The sequence below is a fragment of the Molossus molossus genome, unplaced genomic scaffold, assembly GCF_014108415.1.
Source record: "Molossus molossus isolate mMolMol1 unplaced genomic scaffold, mMolMol1.p scaffold_m16_p_22, whole genome shotgun sequence".
Classification (NCBI taxonomy): Eukaryota; Metazoa; Chordata; class Mammalia; order Chiroptera; family Molossidae; genus Molossus; species Molossus molossus.
In genome coordinates, this window is record NW_023425358.1 from 9,260,009 (window position 1) to 9,284,855 (window position 24,847).

Below are 24,847 nucleotides of genomic sequence, written 5' to 3' on the forward strand. Positions count from 1 at the left end.
TATTTACCATTTGTTGAGAGTTTACTTTGTGTAGACACTGTGCTGAACACTACAAACATATATGTTATTTAGTTCCCTCAAAAGCCCTGTGAAAGAGATAGGAAGATTCTCAATTCAGAGATGAGAAAACTAAAGCTTACAAAGAATTGTGGTTATTTAATCAAGATTACAGAGCTTATAAGTATACCACAGGCTGAATTTGAACCCAGGTTTGCCTGGTTTTCAGCTATAATGACTCTCTCAGGATCAGATTTTTGCCCCATGATTTAAAAGAATAAAAGCCAATCCAAAAGTCTTTGACTCAGAGTAGTGTACATTCCCCAAGAGGATAGTACATTCAGTTTGTAAAATCCCAACTGCATTTTCATCTAGGCACACTCACACACAAAGGGCACTGCACTATCCTAAAGGCAGCCTATGTTACTTGTTCCTGCAACTTGCTTTTTTTTTTTTTTATTCTCACCCAAGGACATTTTTCCATTTTTTGTTCGGATAGAGTGGGAGGGAGAGAGAGAAACATCGACGTGAAAGGGACACATCGAGTGGCTGCCACCCGCACGACCAACCAGGGCCGGGGACAAACTGCAACCGAGGTACATGCCCTTAGTGGGAACCAAACCCAGGTCTCTCAGGACCGACGCTCTAACCGCTGAGCAAAACCGGCCAGGGCTGCATTTTTTAATTAAAAAAAAAAAAAAGGGGGGTCATGTAGTGCTACGTGCTTTGGCTTTACTTTGGTAAGCAAATAAAGTGGAATTTGATATCTCCTCAAAGCTGTAGCACTCCCACCCCCAACCTACCACTCCTCCTCCCGGAAGAGGTGTGATGAGGCCCCAGTGGTTAGTGTTGACCTCCCTGAGATGGTGCCCATGACTGCTGCCGAGGGGGCAGCGTGTTTCTTCTCTCTCTGAAACCACAAGTATCTGAGTCGGGTCCTTTTGCAGAGTTCTCGGGTTCTCTTCCTTGGACTCTGCATTTCAAGGAGAAGGATAGTCGTCGTTAATGCCACAGGCAGCTACTGCCACTCTAGTTCTCTGGAACACACTGCAGTTATCAGGGATGGTGCAGCCATCCAGATTTATATGCATCTCCTCTTTCAAATGTTCCCAGTTTCTGACCTCCAGCATTATCATCTCCAAGATGAGTTCATTTCTTCTGCTTCCAGCTTTGTTTACTCTCCTTGCTTCCTTAAAAGACCTATGTACATAATTCTTTTGGACACCAGGGACTTCTGCCAAACCTTAAACATATTCTCATTCTCTCTCTCTCTCTCTCTCTCTCTCTCTCTATTTATCTCTCCCTCTCTCTATTTATCTCTCCCCCACCTCTTTCCTTTTCTTCCTTTTCTCTCCCTCCCATCTTCCCTTCCCTGTAAGGAAAAAATAAATAAAAGAGTAAATTCAACCTCATGACCCTTCCTTCTAAGCCAAGGTTGTAAGAGTTCTGATCTGAGCCAAGCTTCATAAATCTCCCTTGACTGTTGACGGTGTAGAGAAAGTGGAGGAGGGGAGCTGAAGTTAGATGAAGAGAAGTTAGATGCCCAAAAAAGGCATTGTTAAGTCAAAGTGCAGTCTTGCACGCATGCGCGCCTGACCTCGTATGTCAGCTTCTGTGCTGGGAACATCCAATTATGTAAGAAGGAGCACTCCATATTTGGAATTAGAGGCAAAGTGAGCGGAAGAGGAGTGGGGGTAGTAGTCTGCCAGGGAGTAAATCCAGCCTGTGCAGACTGCTCTTGTACGAAAACGCAAGGAACTTGACAGTATTTCTGCGTGCATCAGAATCAGGAAATTGGACAAGTGCGTAGACAAAGACTAGGTTGGAGGGAAAGGAGAGATGTACTGTGCTCCATTGATGGTAGAAGGTTTGGGGCAGGAAGATCCAGCCAAGGTAAGGAGTGAGATTATTATGGAGTACTGATGTAGGGTGAAGGAATGAGAAGAAGCTGGACCAGTTCCCTGCCTGGATGCCAGAGTAATGCCATGATAAAAATACAAGCCGGGCTAGCAGTAGAGTACTTGAGCACCACGTCCCGTGGCTCTGCCCTCCCCATGGCCTCAAGATGGCATCAGACTCTGTGTCAAAAGGGCAGCAGACACTTCCTGGCATCTGCATAAGGATTTCTTAGTGAGAGAGACTGTGTGTGTGTGTGTGTGTGTGTGTGTGTGTGTGTGTGTGTGTGTTGGGGACACATAGGAATGAAATAGTTGGCAAAAAAAAAAAAAGAGTAGGGAAAAAAGAAAAAGGTTCTGTGATCTGTGGGCAAAGGAGAGTAGAAAAGTATGTCAAATCAGGAAGTATCTAAAAAGGAAGAAGGCAAGAAAGATTGCATTAGGGTTAAAGGTCCAACAAGCAGTGGACCCAACAGAAAATTAAGTGACAAGTTCTGGACCTTACACTAGGCCATGGAATCATTTTCTTACAAAAGAGATCTTTCTACAAACCATCTCCCAGAAAAGGTCAGGAGAAGGTTTGTTGACAGCGTATGGGACCATTGGAGAGTACTGTGCTACCAGGTAGGAATACTCATCTTCTCTAAGGGCAGTTCTGAGTAGATGATCATGAACTCGTTTGTCTCCACTGTTCCCTTAGGTTACTGCACAATCTTAGGTTTTCTCTGAGTATAGTCCATTTGGGTGCCTTTTTCTCTGTAGGCATGTTCTGTGTAGATGGATTAAGGGTCTTCCTGACAGTGGTTATATCTTAAAGAAAACTCCAGGCCTGCTACCAAAAGAACATAGCAATTGCAATAAGACAGGAACTGACGCTTATTAAGTACTAATTACACCAGGTAAGCTGCTGTGTTCTTTATGTACTAATGAGCAGTGCTTGTCTATGAGAGAGGCATATGTTGCCACATTTTACAGGTGAGGAAAATGATATTCAGATTAAATAACCATCCCAGAATCAGAACTAGCAAGTGCCACACCCAAGATCCCACTTAAGTCATCCTGGCCTCAAAGCCCATGCGCTTTCTGCTGCTGCACACTGCCTCCCCACCGCGCAGGCTTATTGCCAGGGCAGTGGCCACGAGAACCAGCCTCGTTTGAAAGTCCCTGCGCCTTTTCCCCATGTAATCTCTTGCTTTCCATCCAACTGGCCTCAGGGACGCATACATGTGATGGTAGCATTTAAATTCATTTTCATCTTCATATTCTGATTTTATTCTTAAAGCATTCCTGCATCAGAGACTATATTGTCTCTCTCAGGTATCTCTGTTCTGCATCCTGTTCACATTCAGAGTTTATCCAAATTAAGATGAATAGTTTCTCAGGGAGTATTGATTATAGCTTTTTTCCTTCGCTACATAAACTTCTCTTTCAGCTCTGGTGCCTTGTGGGAGAGGGAGAGGGAGAGTGGGGGGAGAGAGAGAGAGAGATTGATCAATGTGAGGAGCACATCAATCGGCTGCCTCCTGCAAAACCCCAACCAGGACCGGGGATGGAACCATAACCGAGGTATGTGCCCTTGACCAGCATCAGACTGGTGACTCTCTGGTCTGTGGACCAATGTTCCAACCGCTAAGCAAACCTGCCAGGGCTGATTCGTTTGACACAAATCTATTAAGTGCGAAGTGCTTACCACAGAAAGGTGAGTAAGACATAGTCCCTGCCTTCAAGATGTGTACAGTCTGAAACTGTCTTCAAAAATTGTCTTGGGTTCCTATTTGCAGTTATAGATGGGCAAGAGCACCAATAACTTGACTTGGAATAAAGGTTCTGAGGTTTAAATGCCTCATGATATATATTTTTTTCTTACCCATTACAATGACTAATTCTATATCTGTTTGAGGTATGAAAATTTAAGATCATGCGCCACACACAGAAGTGCAAAACACACAAACACAGGCACACAGCCAGTCAGCTGACACCAGCTGTGAAAATCGTAAAGATGTATTCAAGTAAAAACTGTCAGTACACGATAGGAAAGGCATGCTGTCTTCATTGTAAAATGGGTGTGGAATGAGTGACCGAGAAGCCACTCCTCTCATAGGAGACACAGTTGGGACTCATCCTGGCCCAATCTATAGAAATCAGGAGCTTCCCTTTGTCAAGGTCTCGTGGAAGAGGCATGGGATAAGCAGTGTTCCTTCTAACCAAGGAAGCACAGTATAACCCGAGCAAAGCCATCACTGCAAAACATTACTTTTAGCACCTATAAAAACAGCCTGAGCCAATCATTAGAGGGCCAGGAAATACTCTGACAGGAACATTTGAAGGTTTAGTTTAAGATAATTTTGTATCTGGGGCTGTTGAAAAGTATGCAATTTTCTACAGAAGCTGTGCATAGAAAGATACCAGGTATAAGTTACCTCTCCCTCTCCCCCTCCCACTCTGTCTGAAAATCAATGGAAAAAATATTCTCAGTAAGGATTTAAAAAATGAACATCACATGCCATTCCAATGGAACCAGTCCTTTGCTTATCACTAATGAGAATCTCAGGGGTTCCTAACAGTTCTGAAGGACAAGAAACTCAAATGTAAACAGTATCTCTTACATAGCCCTTGCTGACAGCTCGCTCGTGGGGCAGCTCCAATCTCTAGAGCCATGCTTAGGCCTGAGCAGAGGCTTTTCCTTTGAGCCTTTCAGGCTGTCTCCCATGCTACTGACACTCCTTTCCCAAAGAACACATTGCCCTGGGCTATCATGGCCCCCCACTGGGCAACCCCATCTAGGCTAGCCCTCTGAAAGCATCTCCTGTTGTTGGGCCTTTTTGACATCTTTCCTTCCAAATGAGGAGATAAGAATGTGGGCTTCTAAGTCCTGTAGATCTGAGTTAAAATTCTGCTTTGAGGCTACTATCTGTGTAACTGAACAAGTCACTGAACCTCTCTTTGCCTCTGGTTACTCTCCAATATGCCTAGCTGATGAAGGGGTTGGAAAATAAGACATAAATGAAAGTCTCTTGATGTACACCTGGCACAGGGTAGCACTGAATAAATATGAGTTTTCATCCATCTTTACAAGCTCTGTATTTCATTTCCTTGGGGGCTCTTATTTGCTATGGCAGCAATACATCTGATGTTGAGTTGATTATATGTTTACATTTAATGGGCTTTTGGTAGTGAGCTTGCTTTGTGATCTAATTATAGTAGAGACCCTGGGAGACAACAAGTCTCTTCTGCATCTTTCAAATCAGGTTCTCATCCCAGCACTCAGTCCTATCTGACGTTCATGCTTAAAATGTCCCCCAGTCATATCCAGAGCAGAAACTCCGAGTTTCTTCAGAACTAGGGGACCTACTTGTTAACCCAGGTACTCCCAATCCTCTGCCTTTGCTTTCTAGGAAACTAACTTTATTTAGTTCTTGTTATGGTGGCCTCTTTACAAATAATTTTTGAAAAGAGTAAGATTTGCTACCTATGTGTACTTATTAAGCACTTGCTGTGTGATAGCTTTTCAGACCTAGTGTGACACTCTTTCTACTTTAAGGTTTTTTCGGCCTCTTAGAAGCGATAAGCCATAGAAGCAGAAATATTAAACAGTATGAGGTTAAATGACATGCAGCTTGTCCCATGCAGCATGGGCTAAATGTGAAGTAGGCTTTATAGAGGAAGGTAAGTGTTTAAGCTAGACCTTATAAGATAGTTCTCATTTAGATTAGTTTAGGATAAAGAATATTTCAGGCACTGAAACATTTTTAAAGAGGGGAGTGGGATATTTTTCTACTTTTAAATAAAAATAAACCTTTAAATACATTTTGAATATTTTCAGCCAGCCCCTTTCTGAATGTGTGAGTGCTTACACACAAGACAAAGAGATCTTTTTGTCTTGTTAAATAATTGTGGAAAGCCTACCAGGCTATTGCTACTGGGGAGAATTAAGACAGGAATTCTGCCTCTGGGCACCAGGAGGCGCTGCAGGTTAAATAATACCCATTCACCTTGGAGGGAGCCACGTTTTGCAATTATAGGTCCTTGCCTTGGGGGTGATAGCAATCAAAAGCATTCCTGTCTTGCTCCATGATTCAGAAGCTACTTATCTGCCCTCTCTTTGGTACCACTAACTTTAAGAAGTACCAGTTTTTTTCATCTTGCACCCTTCACCCCTCTGATCTGATCAGTGTTGACCATACACTTGCTTCTCTGAGCGGGGTGCATTGCCAGAAGTCATCCCTTAGAGTGCGTTCCGTCTGTCAAGGGTTCCGTGCTAGAGCTGATGCGTTGAGAACAGTTTTCCTCAGGAACCCAGAGTGAACCAGAGTCTGCAGTGATAAAACCAGCTGGACATCCAAAGTTGAAGAATGTTGTCAATACTCTACTCACTAGTCTGCCCAGTACTCAAGGCCCTTTTGGATACCAAAGTCTTAGGTATACATCTCACTGAGGGAGAGGTTGTCAGTGCTAGATGTACCGATAGTGGGAATCTTATCAACCTGTTACTAATCAAGGGTATTTTTTACTGCTTTTTGTCATAGGTGGAGATCATTTGGCTTTTTCCTATTGATTTGGTTTTGGGGGAATTTAGCCCTCCACCAATAAATATATAATCTATATTAACACAGTACATTTACTGTGTAAATGCAGCTTCAGGGTGTCAACGAAAGAATGGCCAGCTTAAGAAAAAGTCTTGTATGAGTTTATTTGAGCCAAACTGATGACAATTGCTGGGAGACAAAATCTCAACAGATTAAGAAAATCTCCAGAGAAGGGCAGTTTTGCAACTTACTTTATACGTTTAAATCAGAAGAGGAAGCGTAAGGAGGGTTACATGAAATCCATCAGTGGTAGATTAGGGAGGCGGGAGAAAGCAAAGCGAAGAAATCTCTGAGACTGGATAAAAAGTGAACCGGAGAGACATGTACTTTAGGATAGTTAATAGCACAACCTGCACACATGGTATTTGGCAACTAGATAACAGTGTGGTCCCATGCTCTGGTGTCAGTGGTTGTGCTGGAAAAGAAAGTTAACATTTCAAAGGTATGTTACCTTAGGTGCACAAAGTTAGTAGACAATTCCAAAGGTAAAGATTGACCTTTACCAAGGAAGCTACAGACCTAGAACAGGACAATCCACCATGACTCACTTTTCGTGAGGAATCATTTCATTTGGACCACCCTGTGTGGTTACTTTTGTCTCTGGATTTGTATGACCCGCCATGCAGGGCCCCCTGAGCTTGTCATAGTTAGTATGTGGCCCCATTTTTCTCCACAAGGATAAGCCCTTTAACCACCTCCTCCTCACTCCCCATTGTTCTCTAATATCAAGTGGTCGCTCAGAGTCCCTACGAGGTGGCTGCCAGTTCTGCAGCCTTAGTATCAGGACAGAGAGCCTCGTGTTTGGAAAGATTTTAAAATTCAGCCTTTAAACAGGAAACTGGAAACATATATTTGGGTAGTTCTGCTCCAGTGTGATTGTGTTGTGTCCTTGGTCCCCATTGCTTCTCATGTCCTTTGTTCTCTTTCAGGCTAGTCTCTTCCAGCTTACTCTAGCCGTTTTCACAGCATGATTTGTAACTCTACTATGTCTGCTTATTTAAATACAATCCCTAATTCTTCTGTGTCAAATCACACTTGAGCATTCTCCAAACCTGTGATCAGTAGTATTTGTAGAAGTGTTTAAGAAGCCCATCCAGTGGAGTGCACACCTAGCACCTGTCCCTCCTCCAGTCCTCCCTCCTCTCCTGGAGTGGTACCCAGAGCAGAGCCTGCAGGTTGTCTAGTTGTCAGAACAACCACTAAATTCCTGCCTCTTGCCCTCAGACGTGTCTTGCCTTTTTTCCAGTGCTTCAGCTTTAAGTAGTTCTCTTCCTCTTCCCCTCTACCAGACTCAATATTCTTCTGAATGGGTGGCCTTTTTTTTTAATTGATTTTTAGAGAGAGAGAAACATCGATCAGTTGCCTCTTGCACACACCTTGACAGGGGATTGAACCCACAACCTATGTATGTGCCCTGACTGGGAATTGAACCCGTGACCTTCTGGTGTATGGGATGATACTCCAACCAACTGAACCATCCCGGCCAGGGCTGGGTAGCCATTTTAATTCGCCTTCCCCTTCTTCACCGACCTCCATGCCCTAGGCGCTGAGAAAGGAAAGGTTAAAATGACGACCTGGTGACTGAGAATGAGCCAGGCTTGCTGTTCACTTGGGACCAAGGAAAGAAGGACATACTCAGTCCCCACAGAGAAAGTTTCATTGCTTAGAATACAGAGATCTAGTTTTAAGAAGGATTTTGAAATACAGTCTTCTAATTACCCGTAACTCCACAGGCTTGATCCTGCCCAGTTTTTTAAAGCTCTCGTTAAAAGAATGATTTACTGGGCTAATATTTACCTTGCTGAGCCTGCTAGGAGAATAAGTTTTACAAAAGGGGAAAATGAGGCATGAAATGCGAAGATTGTTCAGGAGCCTGCCACCATTTAGTTCCTTGGATCTGGTAAGATTTTTTTTAAGAAGATCCAAAGGAATGTTTTTCCGACACATGCAGAAACACACAAGCACTCTGAAAATTGCATTTATATTTCTCATTTGATCTTGATAACTTGTGAAGAAGATAAGGCAAGAATTAGCCCATTTCATTAAGAAGGAAGCCAGAACTCAGGGAGCTCATTCAGCTTTTAGTGGTCAAGCCAGGCTCAAATCTGTTTGTGTATTTTTCAGTGTTATTTTCACTTACTACAGCACACTGCCTGTATAAATTCTTCGTAGCTCTTATGGCTACCAAGTTTTTCTTTTCTCCAGACAGGTATGAACTTGTTTTGTGCTCACAATTGGGGTGAGAACTGTTGGCCTCTTCCTAATAGAAATCGCTTGGACTTGGAGCAGAGACATTGGCTGTTCCAGAGACTCTGAGGGATTTGTTGGTTGTGAGAAAGATGTCCAGCTGTTGCTTTTACTTGGATCAAATGAATAGCAGGCAGTCATCCAAAAAGTTTGACTTTGATTTTGCCTAGCTTCAAAGTCTATCAGCCCTGATTTCTAAGAGCTGGATTATGGTTGATTAATAGCAACATAGTATGGAACTGAGAAAAGTTGATCTCAAGGTCCTTAAAGGTATGCTATATTTGCATAATACACTTTCAAACTGGAATCCTAAGGGCGTCACACTACTCAAATCTAGAATTTCTAGAGATCTCCCTTTGCGATCAATCTCTTTTGGCCCAGGAACACAGAATCCCCAAGTGTGTCCCTCTCATTCTGTATTTGATGGAAAGGTAGCCTGACCCTGACCTTTGCTTTTGGTCTTTTTTTTTTTTTTTTTTTTTTTGCCCCAACATTCTTCTACCTCCTTTTTTTCTTAAAGTTGTAAGTAATGGGTTAGAATCAGTTTGATGCTGCTCCATTCGTCAGGGGCACTTCCCAAAATACGAGTGTGACTCGTGGTCCTCATAACCCCTTTGCTTTTGTTGTACTTTCAGTCTCTTTTATCCTGTGGGCCTATTTGCCAGGAAAACTGACCAAACAGAGCGGCTGGTAGCTGTCTCTTCTCTAGGATTTACAGACGTGTCAGACACGAAGCACGGCTAGCCCAGTCCCTTGCCTGCCACCTCTGTTCCCTTCCACGGGAATGCATAACCAGGTGGAATTGCATGGATCATGCAGGATGAATTCCTAGTCCAGCTCAGCTGATTTATTGCCCATTGTACTTCTTACAGCATCCACCCTACAGCTGGTTTATTGGCACACAGCTTAATTTTAATATTAACCTAAACAAAACGTTATTAGGAACATAAACCTGCCAAATGTTTGTGTAAGTACTTATAATATGCCAGATTCAAAGAGTTTCTAGATAGTCCACTATTTCTTTAATCTATTATTATCCTCCATAAGCATAAATAATTAAGAGCTCATTGTTCTGCCACTGTTGGAAGAGTTGTGATGTTTGCCTGAGCCGCGTGCTGTGCTTTAAGATCAGTGTTTGCCCCACATACAGCTTGAATCCACTTAATAACCAATATTTATTGATTACCTACTCTATGCCAGACGCTACGTTAAGTGATCAAAATACCAATAAAAGACCCCAAATTTCACCCCTAGGAAGTTTAATATTCTCTTGGAGGTGCCGTATAGTATACATTTAGGACTTTATAAAGAAGTCTATATGTGATTCAGAGAAAGGACTAAGTAATCAGTTCCAAGAGGCCTGGGCAAGGCTTGCAGAGGAGAGGACATCTGAGACAGGATTTAAAGGACAAAGGGAAGTGGAGGACAGACATTGAAGAACAGAGCATTGAAGGCAGAGCAGTAACATATTTGTGTTGCTCAAAGGAGTCAGGTTTGATTAAGAATATGTGCTGTGCAGCAGGAGTGCCAGAGATTACACTGAAGTGGCTAGCAGGCCCTGACTCACACAGAGGTCCTGGAGCAAATCAAAGAGCACAGGGCTTGTTCCCCACTTGGTGGGAAACCATTTGCCAAATTTAAACAGGTGATGATGAACAACTTTGTAACTTAGAAAAAGCACTTAAATAGTCCTGCGGAGCCCTGGCCGGTTTGGCTCAGCGGTTAGAGCACAGCCTGCAGTCCAGAGAGACCCGGGTTCGGTTCCCACTAAGGGCATGTACCTTGGTTGCAGTTTGTCCCCGGCCCTGGTTGTGTCATGCGGGAGGCAGCCACTCAATGTGTTTCTTTCACATCGATGTTTCTCTCTCTCTCTCTCTTCCTCGCTCTCCCTCCCACTCTATCTGAACAAAAAATGGAAAAAATGTCCTTGGGTGAGGATTAAAAAATAATAATAATAAAGTCCTGCGGAGCATTAATTGAAGGCAGCAAAGTTACGGCCAGGGAAACAAATTAAGGAAGAGTTGAACTAATAGAAATGAAAGGTGATGAAGACCTAAACTAAGATCATTGCCGCAGAGATGGTAGAGGGGTGATGAATTCATGAGATACTGAGGAAGTAGGATTGACCAGACTTAGTAATTGCTTAAAAATTAATGGTGTTGCTGGGGGCGAGGCACGTGGATTAGGAACAGGGAAAAGGAGAACTCAAGAATTACTCTATTTTCTACCTTGATTAAGAAGCATAACTAATAGAATATATAATGTCTTTCTGAACAGTATATCTGAGTTATGATTAAAAGTTTGCTGTTGCTTATTAAGTCAGTAGCTACTTTTATGTAAAAATAAATGATGACATGGATTGTATCTAATAATTTTGAGATTTTTGATAGAAAACATAAGGACCTGGGAGCTCAGATTGTATTTCATCGTTTCTTCTGTCAGTTCAGTTTTGGGAAGAAAAGGGGAGATAGTTAACTGTGTAGCAGGTGTAAAGGGAAGAATTTTTAATTTTCTGTAACTGGCACATGATACATGGTAGACTGCTGACTACAGATAGAGCATAACTCAAGATTGGTAGAACGAATATACTTGGCAAGAGACTCACCAACTCAGTGAGGAGGAAGAAGCTGAGAAAAATGAGATAAAGCTAAAACTGAATATTATGGAAAACAGCTCAGAGAAAAAGCAAAGTGGAGGTGGATAAGAAGTACTAGAATTCACAAAATAACATAACAGAGTATGAGATAAATAAATACTGTCTTATATGTCACTGGAAGTTATCACAAAGATTTGATTCATTCAGCAAATATTTGCTTGTTTATTGTGTGAATGGCACTATTATGGGAAATGTTGAGGAAGGTATCAAAATGAATTAAGATCCCTGCTCTCAAAGCCTTACAATCTTCTTATTTGGGCACTTAGAAGAAGCTCAACCAATATGCTTTTTTTCTTAGAGAGGGAATGCATTTATTCATGCATTCATTGGTTGATTCTTGTATGTGCCCTGACCCGGGGATCAAGCCCACAACCTTGGCATATCGGAACAGCACTCTAACCAACTGAGCTACCTGGCCAGCACTGCAACCAATACATTTTTAGTAAATGGAATAAACAAATTAAACACATGATTCTAATGAGGGAGGGAAAAAGTAGCATCAAATGAAACCAAGGTTGTTAAGAAATCAAATTATAGATCAATATATATTTTAAAATGGAAGGGGCACATATTGAGTAAATAACATCAATAGAACTAGTAAGAATGGTGTCCAGGAAGCTTAAACTCAGAAGGAGCTGAAGTTGTGGATAAATGTTAGGGGGAAAAAAAAAGTTAAAAACAAGAGCAAAGAAAATACAGGGTGGGGCAAACGTAGGCTTACAGTTGTGAATACGCAGAACACAGTTTATTGTATTATTATTCATTATTGTATTATTTTTCATATGAACAACTGTGAATCTACTTTTGCCCCACCCTGTATAGGTAAACTGTTTGAAACAGCTGCTGCAGTGTTAACTGGTTACATTGAGAAGGCATTTTTCATTTATTCGACAATGAATTGGTCTACTGTTTGCTGGACCATTTAATTTCTGGTTTCCTTCATCAAGGAGAATGTCTAACAAGAAGAGCTGAAGAAACGTGATTAAACTGGAATTGAAGATTAAAATAGGAATGAAAATAAGGGAGCATTTAACCTGTTGTAAAGCTCATATACCCCGTCCAGATGAATTATATCCCATGGAACTGAAAAAAAAAAAGTATGTTTATCATGAAGACCTAAGATCATTAGGAAAATTGCCATGTGGAGATGTGTTGGTTTGGAGATGGACAAATATCATGCCTTTTAAAAAATGGATACAGCTTGTCGAACCCGACATTCATCTCTGGAAATTCTGAGGCAGTTTATTGGTAGATGTTTTGTGAACACTTGGGAGAGAAACGGCAAGCTGTGGAAACCAGTGTGCGTTCAGTGGGAGCGGGTCCTGCTTGATAAACGTGGTTTTTATTTCTTCAGCAGGGTTATTACACCATTAAATGAAAGGAATGCATTGGTTCTTACATTGTATATGAATTTCGACAAGTTTCTGCCAAATTTTTATAATATACATATGGTCAAAATGGATAAACGTGGCCTAGTCTGTAGTACTTTTAAGGGGTTTGTGGCTAGTTGAGTATCTTTCGTCCAGAAATATCTAATAAGTTGATGTCAACCTGGAGGGAAATTTCTAGTGATTGAGCGTTGCTCTTATTATTCTGTTAAATTCTTTCATCACTAAATGTGCAAGTAACTCCGATTTAAGGGGTATAATTAATACACTGGATGACAACAAATAAGATTCTAAAAGATTTAGAAAGGCTAGAATAGTAGTCTAAAACCACTTCATGGAATTTAATAGAAAAGTTATAAATCAGAATTTAGATTTTCAAATTGCACAAGTACAGAAGGCAAGGCTAGGCTTAATGGAGGTAATTTTTTGGTTACAGTACATATATGTGGACTTAGGGTTCTGGTTGGCTGCAAACTCGGTTTGAGGCAGAGCTTTGACGTGTGTGCCCAAAAAGGCAACGTCGTCTTCAACTATAGTAATGGAAATAGAGTGTCTGGATGCAGGGGGGCACTAATGCCCTGCATTCTTCACTGCTCAGGGCATCTCTGGAGGCTGGGTTGGGTTCTCAGCACTCCATTTTAAGAGAGAGTGACAAAGCAGCACACACACAAGGTGGGGTCAGGATGACGAATGGTTCATCTCTTCTTCATTCACCGGACATTTATTGAGTGTCTTCTGTGTGCTCATCTTCCAGGTTGGTGGAAGCAAGAATGTAAAAGTGGCAGAAAAAAGTTAGGGAGCAATAATAGATGTATTTAAAAATGCAAAGTGTTGTCTTAGGAAAGATTTGACCTCATAACTTCAATACCTCCTATTAACTTCAGGGGGTACAGTAGGAACAATGAATAGAAGGTACAAGGAGGCAGATTTTAGTTGCCATTATTTAAGAAGCATCTCTAATGAACTGAAATTATCCTTTTCTGGAATTCAGCAACTTCCCCAAAGTCACATTCCTAATTGGCAGTGAAACTAAAATAAAAGCCCAGCTTTCTGGATTCACAGTACAGCCCTTGGCTGTCCGTGAGGTCACACAAAGGGATCACCACTTTGTGAGGAGGTCAGGGGATGACCACTCCCTTTTCTTCCAACTCTAAAGTAGCCTCTTGCTCTGAAATGTTGCTTGGCTGTCAGTGTTTTTATATGAATTGATGAAACTGGAATGGATAGCTCTAAGATTCAATAGATGGTTCCTTTCACTTCCTTCCTTGATTAATAATGCTTCAGTTTTTAATGCATATTTTATAGCCATAACTTGTGCATTACTAATCAAAGACAAAAAAAAAGCTCTTTGTGACTAGATAGAAAAGAATGGAACTCAGATTCTTAAATTGCAGTGTTTAGGCAGTATGTAGTCTACTCTTGAAGCACATGTTTAAAAGATGTGGATCTGTGACTTAAAACATAAAAGCAAAAATCAAAGAAGAAATTATGTAGACTCCATGAGCCATGTTAGATTTTACAACAGTCGTTGGGAGGAATAGGAGTTTCTTGCCCTTGAAGTTCATTTCCTCTTCATTCTTCTCCCAACAGGAAAGGATGGTGACCTAGATACGCAGTCAGAGGGTAACAGTGCTTCGCTTTCTCAGACACAGCGGAGTATCCTGGGTCTGAGTAGTTAAGGGCTGAGAAGCCCAGAGCTGAGAGCTGCCAGGGAGAAAGTGAATACACGCAAGAAGGGGCTATGGCAGGAAGGCAAGAGGCCTGGGGAAGGAATCGGAGGGAAGAGACGTGTTACTTTTATCAGGTGTGAAATTGGCAAAAACAACTTGTTTAATGGGAATGCCATGGATCCAGACCATCACCCTCAAGATCTCCTTTCTTTCTCTGCTATACATCGGTGCTACTGGCTTAATGAGCAAAGGCTCGTAGTAGTGTGCTAGGACTGTGGATACAGAACACAGTGTTCGTGGTTAATGCCGTTATAAACATTTTATAGGGTGCTTGGGGGTGGGTGGAGGTGGGGAGTGTTTCCAGGAGGCTTAAAATGTGGTGTGGGCTTGTTCCGCCCTTTTCTTGGAATTTCTGATTTCTTACATCTACATCAGTTTTCAAACTTTTCTAAAACTTCAGCCCACAGTAAGAAATATATTTTACATCATGACCCACTATAAACACACACACGTGTACACACACACATGCACACACACACACACTAATATACATCTGATATATCCATATAGTATATACATACATATATGAAACAAAAGGATCCCAAAATATGAGCTGCACTTTTGTTTTCTCTTCTAATGTATTTCTGTTTAGATGGATCTAAATGTCACAAATCACAAAGCTGATTACATGGCCTCTAATGCTATTCATCCCACAATTTGAAAAACATCGTGCAATAACCAACAATTTCAAAATGACTGTAAAAATTGCCTGATACATTGTATCCCGAAGACCCTAAGTCTAAGGCAGTGTTTCTCAGCTGAGAGCATTTTGTCCCTCAGAAACGTGGCAATGCCTGGAGACAACATTGATTGTCACACAAGTAGTACGGGGGAAGGAGGGTGCTGCTACACATTTCACGATGCACAGGACAGCCTTCCGCACAAAGAATTAGCAGTTCAGAACATCAGTAGTGCCAGGGTTGGAAAACCCTGCTCTAAGGGCAGGAAGATGAGTTGACACTTCTAATCTACTGTACGTCTATTCAGAGTGATAGAAGCTTTAACCTGATCTTTCTTTTCATTTCTTTTTTCTTCGAATGGTATTTGGTACATTAAGATGAGGTTGGAGTCTAGTTGCCCTTGGGTTGCCTACAGAGGTACAGCCCAGTGGATACAAAGTACAAGGAATTAATCTATTTTCTTTTATTGAGATTGTACCAGGCCTTTTTGTTAGAATATCGTTACTGCTGTGTTTGGATTTCACTATCTGCCCCCCTCCCTCATTCCCAGCCTCCCCATTAAGCCATACCTACTTAGGACCCTTCCTCCCTCAGCCATAGCAGCTCTTAGAAAAGACGTGAGGAGGATTTGGCTAATGAGATTAGATGTGGGCCCTAAAGCTTTCTCCCCTACTCAAGACATTTGATTCTGCTGTTTTGATGGGAAATGACCTTCTGCTAACCTTGAAGTGCCATCTTAAGCCCTAGTATTAAACTGTTTCATTTTTTAGCCAAAGCTTCATTCCTTTTTCTGTAGCTATTTTAGACCAGGTTCCTTTGAACATGGGCGAGGCGTGCACTCCGTAATCCCTGCATCCTTTCTCCTTCCACATCTGGCATCAGAGAAGCTCTTGAATGTCTCAGTGTCAGTCTGTTGGTGGTTTTTTCTCCTTTTATTAGCAATTTCTGGGCCCACTAGTAAGGCTTCCATTTGCTCTGAATCTTTCAGAGATGGCCGGACAGAACAGACCTGGTTTGGCTTTTTTTCTTCTTTTTGGGAAGGTAGGATGGTAGAGGAAGTTATCTCTAAATCAAATATCAGAACTGGACCAGTAGTAGAAAATAAAACCAATGCTATTTCTCTACCATATTTACCTCATATGCTTGTATTACATAAACAATAACATTTGTATTTAGTAAATGATTTCTTATAAATAATTCATAATTCATTGTCAGAGGCTTATATGTGTGTGTGTATCCATCTGGAAACTTTAGATTTCTGTTGGCATAATAGTAAGTGGTAACCACAGGTACCAGAACCTTCAACATACAGATGTCATTCCTTTTTCTTCCAGATAGCTGTAGGGACACAGATTTGTTTTCAACCTTCTCACTCCTAGTTCAAGTATAGAAAGACAACATGTGGAACACAGAGATGAAGAGAATAATGAAACGGAGTGAAGTCCTGGCCAGGTGGCTCAGCTGTAGGAGCATCATCCTGTACACCAAACTGTTGTGGGTTTGATCTCTGCTCAGGGCACATACCTAGGTTGTGGGTTTGATCCTGGTCAGGGTGCATACGGGAGGCAACTGATTGCTGTTTCTCTCTCACGTTGATGTTTCTCTCTCCCTTCCTTTCTCTCTAAAATGCTTTGGTGGGGATTTAAAAAAAATTTTTTAAAGGAGTTAAGACATCAGTCTCTCTTTTCATACTTCATTGCCTAACCTCTTTGCTTTCTCTCTCTGCTCTAGCTCAGTTTCAGAATACACTGAGCAGGACTAGGGGTTGATAAAGTTAGGTGCAGCACTGGTGGTGCATGGATCCTCACTCTACAGAAGAACATAGAGTGATAGTACGGGAAATGGGGCTGGAAAGGGAGAAGGGATGATTGCAGAAACCTTCTCACTGTTGTCAGTTATGGTTCTGTGCCCGGTGACAGGCACGGCAAATGGGACGGGATCCCTGACGGTGGCCATTTACAACTTAAGAAAGGCATCGTGTGTAATGCTACACATGCCTTAGAACCTGGTCTGCCACTCACAGAATTTTTTGTGTTGTCTGAAGGGCAGGGCACTATTGGCAGTGGTAGTGGTGGTGGTGATTTTCTTGGTTTGGGCTTTATCGTTTTTTTCCTTCCAGATTGGGATATTCATCATTCGTGACAAGATACCATATCTCAGAAGTTCTATGAACAGGAAAGATTTATTGCCCTAGTCTTCTCCGTGGGCGCCTGGGGCTAGGAAATGAAACCAGGCTAATTCCAGGCTCCTGTCCAAGAGAAAGCCTCTGTTTTCCTTGGGGGAGGGAGGTGGTGAAGAACCTAGGCAAGAGGAGAACCCTGAAGAACGAATGTTTAAGTCTGTGGTACGAGGATGTGTGGTCTGCAGCTTTTACCTTCAGGCGTGAGAAAGAAGGAGCACAAGCTGTAGCACCTGCGAACCCTAGCAAATAGAAGCCACTTCCCGAACTGCACTCCTCTCTTTAGACAAGTCTGTTTTGTTTCTGCCAGTTTACACATCTGTGTTTCTTATATTCCTGGGACTGACTCTTCTAGGGCCTTCTGTTGATCAGTTCTGTACCTCGGGATCTATAGTGCTTGATGGTATCTTTGTTTTATGAGCAATTGATATTTTACTTGGAGATTTCCATTATCTTTCCAGTTCTGCATATTACCTTAGTCGAATCCCACAGTTTGACTTGACTCACTGACTCATCCTCATTTCAAGGGCTTATTTTTACTTTTTCATACTTTGATTCTTTTTCCCAATGTTCCCACTTAGAGTTTGATAAGTTGTAGTCTTTTAGAGTATAAAATGATAAATGTATATTTTGCCACATACTAAAATTTGTTTTGCACTGTGTCTTTGAGTTACTAAATTCCATAAAGGATAATAAAGAGGATGAGAGAAGTCTTGTGCCTATTGGGTGAATTAACATTAATTCTAAGTAATCAGGCTCATACATTGTGAGACATGCCCAGAAGATGACCGAGGTACCCAGAGTTGCTGTTGGGTGTTATGCTTAGTCTAGGAAAGGTTGGGTGAGTGCTGAGATACGTTTGAAGACTTGAGTCACAGGCAGTATTGGCTCCAGAGCACAAAAATAAGGACAACCTGGTTTACTGTATGTGTTTGCAAATGAGAAACAGAGCTAGAACTAATTCTAGCTGAAGGCTTCTTGTTTAGTTTAGGATTCTGGCTCATTGAAGGACTTACACATCTTGGTTGTTCAGTGCTAGCCCTTCTCCCTCAGGTCAGCTTGATGAGACCCGAGTGCACGTCCCTCACCTTAGCAGAAGTCACGCAAGTACATGTGGCTTGAGGTGAAGAAGAGAACCTGGGGTGAGAAAGTTGGGTCGCTTGCTTCTCTGCAGAGAACCCGATCAGGTCATTGTATCCATCGCCTTTGGTGGCCCTCTTCTATAAACAGGAACAGAAATTCTTGCTACTGGATCCCTTTCATCAGGCGTCTTAGGCTCGCTGAATGAAAAGCCCTATAAAAAGGAGATGCAGCCCTAATAATAACAAATACGATGGTGGTGGCTATTTTGGGCAAGAGCAGCTTTATACCGCTCTTGATCTCCACCGATGTGTGCCATTCTTGCCCTGCTATTACCTTTCAGACTTCCTATTCTTAGAATTATTTGTGAGCCCTGGACTTGGGGGATTGCAGCCCCCAAGGGTGGAATGCCTAGCTTGAGTGGAATGCAGACTGTCTGGTAGAGTGGAGGTTAAATAAAGTTTGCCTTGGCAGCCTCCTCTGCTCTTGGATGGGTGACAAGTAACTCGGGTATAGGACCGGTGGCATGAGCTGCCATGTAGTGCTGTACCAAATACTCTTCCACGCATGAGTAGAAGTGGTCGACGGGCCATCCCTTACAACCGCAGCCATGCCCGTCTCAACCGTAGTACATACTAAGGAGGCTTCAGCGGTCTTGAACCTCAGCTAGTGACCACATTGCTCTGAAAAAATGCAGGGACAGAGAGAGAATAAGGTGGAGATGCCTTGCAAGAACTGCAGGCTTGGTGCATATGCCCCCTCAGAGTACTAACTCATTTTTTGAAATTTAGACAAAGGGGGAAATTTTGTTATAATAAGAACATTACCAGTCAGTCAACAAACATTTCTAGAGCACCAAGGCACTGTGGGAAATTTTTTAACTCATCTTTATTGTTGAATGTATTATAGATGTCCCCCCTTTTTATTCCCCATTGACCCCCTCCTCCCCAATCCCGCCCCCCTCCTGCCTTCCCCACACTGTCGTCCATTGGTTATGCATATATAGTATAAAACACAGAATTCTTGTGGTGCTTATAATTCTGTTGGAAAAGTAAAGCTGTAAACACATAAGAAAATAATTTCTATTCCAGAGTGAAGTAGCAGAACTGAGTGCTAGTGGAGGTCTAAGGGGAGAGAAAGCACTTCCGTGTGGAGTGGTCAAGGACTGTTGGGGGGTGGAGGGAGAGGCCATGTCAGTGAGAGAGCTAGTACGAGCAAGGGCACCTGTAGGAAGTGCTAAAGACAGGTCACGAGGGCTTAGAGACCACCTGGGTGTACACCATGGCAGACGCCAGGTCTGTGTGCAGTCACCAAAGCCTTGACTGTGAAGGCTGTGTGTCCGCGTTACTGAGCAGCCCCAGTGCTTCCCACTGGAGGAGAGCTGGAGAGATGCTGCTGCCTTGTCCGGAGGCAGAGGCCCCTTCACTGTTGTGTTCTGTGAAATCCCTAATATGAGTTGTGGCTCACAGCGGACACTCAGTAAATAACAATATCGTTATTATTACTCATCTTCGAATTCTGTGATCCCAGGTAGTTGAATTGGCTTGGTTTTATTTGTGAGAGTTGGTGCTAACTTTGCTTTGCCCTATTCTGATTGCTCACGCAATGAACCCCTGCTGCACCCTTTCCTTCAAGTCATCTGACCTTTCTTTTCTCTTCCCCCACAGGTGGCTAGAAGTGCAGGTAGCTAATCTAACGTGTCCACAGTGCTGGGTGCAGTACCTCCAGCTTCTTCAGGAGTCCATCTGGCCTGGTGGGGTTTTGCCTAAGTATCCACGGCCTGGAAGGACCCAGGAGCAGAAGGTGGCAGCTGAGAAACAGGCTTTGCAGAGCCTGATGGGAATCCTGCCAGGTAATTGGACAGTGAGATCAATTATCCTAATAACTGTTCCCTTCCGATCAAGCTTTGCCACCATTGCCCCACACCCTTCCCCATTTTTAAAAGGGCCTTAAATATGGATAGCCTCAAAACCTGTTGACCCACCAATTCTCAGCCTAATGGGAACATGGTCAGGGCTGTGATTTTTTTTTTTTAAGAGAGAGAGGAAGGGAGAGGGAGAGAGAGATAGAAACATCGATGGGAGAGAACATCAATAGGCCGCCTCCTGCAAGCCCCCCACTGGGGATCGGGCCCACAACCTGGGCATGTGCCTTGACCGGGAATTGAACCGGCGACCTCTGGGTGCATGGGTCGACGCTCAACCACTGAGCCACACCGGCCAGGCCAGGGCTGCGAGTCTTTTGCTCCTCACCCAGGTGAGGACATGGAAAGGATCCCTGTGATCATACCAGAAACAGTAGGTGGGAATCCTGCAGCTACTGGGGAGATAACTGTGGGTCGGGACTGGGGAAGCTCTGCCTACACCACAGGGGCAGGTCTCAGAACCATCCCCACCAGATGAAGATTCAGGTTCTCTGACAACTCAGCATTTTGGACCAGGGAAGAAAATTATGTCCTGCAGAAGCTCAGCCTTGATAAACTGGGGACATTGAGTAAGGTGCATGTCCTTGGCAGTAGATAAAAACAAACTCTGAAGGGGGGTTTCTTTGTTTTGTACAGTTTTTCTAAGAGCAGGAAAGGCCGCTTGTCCGTGCGGTGCTGTGTGATCAGGTGCCGTATTGGACTCGGCTCTGGACGGGGTCATTTACCGTCGCTGACCTCTGCTCGCCAACCTAGACCGTTGCATCAGGGCTGCCTGCACGCTAGTGGCAGGTGCAGTCATTTCTTGAGGCCCTTCTTGCATAGACACCTAACTGAAGAAATGTTTTTTCTTAGCCTTTTCTGAGGATTTTTAGTTTGGCTATGTAGTTCAGAAGTATGCCCCCAAATTGCCACATGACGGAAGACAGCAGCTGTGATCAGGAGATGATACTGGCGCGCTATGCCCACACCTGCGTTTCCCTCTGCAGGTGTCGTAGTAGAGATCCTTGGGGCGAACAAGTGCCAGCTGAGCTGGGGGCTCATCCTGGAGTCCCTGCAGCAGCCCCTCATCAACAGGTAGGCTGAAAGTGCACCCACAGCAGCTCGCCGAAGCCGTCTGTGGTCTCGGCGCCCACCCTGAGAGGAACGGGCAGTCTCCTTGCCCGGGCCCTGACTGCAGACTGATGCCCAGGCCGCACACACGGAGGGAAGCCCACGCTGCGGCTCCTGGGCAGGCTGTCCTGTGGTGTAAGCTCGCCCTGGACCAGCCTGTGTCTGCATCGGAAGAACTCAGTGCGGGCCCGCGTGAGCTACTGAAAATGCCCTGCCCCCCTCCAGCCTTGTTCGGTGTGCTTAACAGTTCTTTCCACCATCCGCCAGCCTCTGGGAACAGCGACATCCCTGGTCTGCGCACTGCAGGCCGAATAATGGTTGTCGGCATGGGTGCGCGCCTCCAGCAAAGCTGGGAGTAGTATTAGGATCGGGAATTGTCTTTGTTTAATGTGAGGTAGGTAAGATAATGAGATTGGGCTTTGGTAAACTGACCAGAAATACTGGGTGAACACTCCTTGAGTAGTGCAGAAGAGGTGGGTGTTTCCCGGGCGGGCCTTGGGGCAGGTGCTCTGAAAAGTCTGGAGTGCTTCCCCTCCTCTCTCTAACCCTGTCCCAAAGCACAGCATTTTATTACCCCCATTCCTCCAGGGTCCTGGCCTTTGCCTCATCGCCTGGGAGGTGACCGGTGGGTCTGTAGTGATTAGTTACAAGAAACAGCGGTAGTCAGTGTCTCTGACCATTCCTAGAAAGTGGCTGTCCCTCCCTCACAGGAACAGGCTGGTGTGCCAGCGCAGTTATGTAAACAAATATGGAGTTTCCTAAAATCTAGTCTTAGGTTCTATTTCCACCTTTGCTGGGGTCATAGCCGTTTTTAGTTCAACACCTGGTTCCATGGCAGAGGCTATGTCCAGCTATTGAAGTTTAGGGTCCACTACGGATATCAGCAATGGGGGCGGAGGAGGGAAAACATGTCGCAAATAAGACCTGTGTCTCTCGACGGAGCCAGACCTTCCTCTAAGTTGTTGTGTCCATTTGTTTCAGACATTTGATTTATTGCCTCTGGGACATCATCCTGGAATTTTTGGATCTCAGTGCCTCAGTTGAAGAGTCTACTGTAACTACCGCTGCCGCAGATACCCCAGACAACCCCAAGAGGACGGGTGTCTCCCCTTAGCCGTTGTTCATGTGCCCATTCTTGGAACGTTGGGAAAGGAGAGTCACTCTGCCACCCAGAACTTGTCAGGAGGCCTGCGCCCGCCGCAGCAGGGCTGTGACTCAGAAGGCGTGGGTCTCTGGCAGTTCGCCCCTCAGTTCTCCATGTGAGGGGTGGTGGAGGGTATATGTACCAGTTGCATTCATGTCCAATTGTCATACCTTTGTTTTGTGGTGTTTGGAGTATTGCTGGTGGGTGGACTGTTTCCTGTGGAAGAGGACTCTGAGCCCCGTTTGCCTGGCCCTGTGCGTACATGCACCTCACCCACCAACATACCCAATCTAGATACACCAAGAAAAATAGCCAGATTTCCTTGGAGGAGAAGACAGTCTTCTGAGCTCCCTATTCCCAGCAGGAAACCGGAAGTTCATTCAGGACCATTCTCGAAAGCCAGATCCCTAGTCTCCCAGCAATTCCAGGAGAGGACGGAAGCATTTCTCAGGGGAGCCTTCTGGAGGGGCCATTTAGAGTGGCTTCCCGGGTGGCTGCACTGTTCCTGTGCAGAAGACTTCAGAGCAGCCTGCCGAAGCCTCTGGCAGGTGCATCCCGCCCTCCACACCCTTTCCTGAAAGAAAGCTGCGGCACAAATTTCATTGATTTTATTTCCTCCCCGAGAGCAGTAGAGTTTGGGCCTTTGGGACCTGTCTTGTCTTCCTTCAACAAAATCACATGGCAATTTGATGTTCAGCTCAGTGCTTCTGAAGGGAAGGGAGACACTTGCTCCGCGGCTGAGAATGCTCGGGGGGTGGGAACCACAGGAACGAGGGTGTCCGCACAAGTCCGACGGGACTTTTAATCAGCACCAGTAATGTTAGCAGACTTACAGGGAATTGATTGCCCACAAAAAGATGTTAACTCCCTGTTCTTAAGGATCTAGTTATGAAGGCAAAGGGCCTGTGTCAGGGTGCAGTATCTTTTAAAAAATGGAACAATTAAGCCTTGGCTAGGTAACTCAGTTGGCTAGAGCATCGTTCCGATACACCTAGGTTTCGGGTTCGATCCCCAGTCAGGGAACATACAAGAATCAACCAATGAATGCATAAGTAAGTGGAACAACAAATCGGTGTTTCTCTCTCACACTCTCTCATTCCTTTCCCTTATCTAAAATCAGCAAAAATAAAAGAATAAAAGTGGAACGATTAGCAGAAGTTGTCCGTAGAGGAGGCAGAGGGAAGATCGCAGGGCAGTGCTGTCCGTGAAATGCACGTGGATAGCCCCAGGGGGCTTCAAGGTGCACCGTGAGACCCTGGCTCACCCTCGTCCTCCAGCGCTGGCCTGTCAGAGCCGGCTCCCTGAGTCCCCGTCCTCCCGTTCGGCTAGGCCGAGGAGAATGGGCCTAGAACAGGAGAGGGATTCTGTTCAGCTGTGAGTAGGTGATGTGCACACAGTGAAGTGGTTTATGGAAGAAAGTTTTGAAATCCTTTTACTCCCTCCACCCTCCAGGCCGTTAGCCATAAAACTTGTGCTGCTGTCATTGAGAGGCTTTGGGTGTGTGACAGCCTGGAGGCAAGGAGATAGAGGAGATAGTGGCTCCTGGAGGCTTCTAGCCTTAAAAGTTGATCCTTACAGTGATTTCTGTGGCTCCAGAGTCCGCGAGCATCTCTTGCCTTTGGCCCACGGGCAGGAGCCCAGCGTGTCTGCCTGGTGAGCAGGAGCAGGGAGGCCAGCGGACTGAGAGCTGATCCTCCGCCTCCATCTAGGGACAGGCGGAGCCCCGTCTTCTCTTCTCCCCGCATACTTTGCCTTCGTATGTGTTAGTTTTGAATTTCTGTTACTAGTCCTGGCTCAGAAGTGGTATGAAACCAGTGCATCAGCTGACACAGCAGAAAATCCCTGTGGCTGTAAGTTCTAAGGAATCTTGGCACTTCCAACCCAAAGAAAATGTCGTGTTATATAAGAGACCCCACCTCTGCTATCTCTGCCCCAAAAAGATAAGCTGGCCTCATACCCTCCTACCCAGAGGGGAAATAATGGATATCGCCAAGGAAATAATCCAAACCCAACCTGCCAACCAGTTACTTGGGTAACAAGTTTGGACAACAAGGGAGCTCAGCACTTGGGAGAGAGCCACAGGTAGCAGGAAAAGATACTCGCAGCTCAGGAGATAAAAGGCGATGAGGAATTGGGCCTGCACTAACCCAGAACATTTTTATCCTTTTTTTTTTTGCCCTGCCCAGCCCATTCATTTTCCATAGCACACTTCCTTTCCTCATCGCACCCAA

At 44.2% G+C, this 24,847-nt stretch overlaps 1 protein-coding gene across 3 annotated transcripts in view; it reads left to right on the forward strand.

Moving 5' to 3' along the window:
- SNX19 (sorting nexin 19) overlaps window positions 1-23,630 on the forward strand; it is a 39,155-nt gene extending 15,525 nt beyond the window's left edge. Inside the window, exons 9-11 of one of the 3 annotated variants that reach the window (XM_036276507.1) lie at window positions 20,106-20,290; window positions 21,349-21,436; window positions 22,454-23,630. In XM_036276507.1, coding sequence (XP_036132400.1) covers window positions 20,106-20,290; window positions 21,349-21,436; window positions 22,454-22,586 — 406 coding nt within the window. In that variant the 3' untranslated portion in view covers window positions 22,587-23,630. Of the gene's footprint in view, window positions 1-12,328; window positions 12,370-20,105; window positions 20,291-21,348; window positions 21,437-22,453 lie in introns of those variants that run through there. The other 2 variants (XM_036276508.1, XM_036276510.1) reach the window with 2 other exon arrangements.
- The last annotated feature ends 1,217 nt before the right edge of the window (window positions 23,631-24,847 follow it).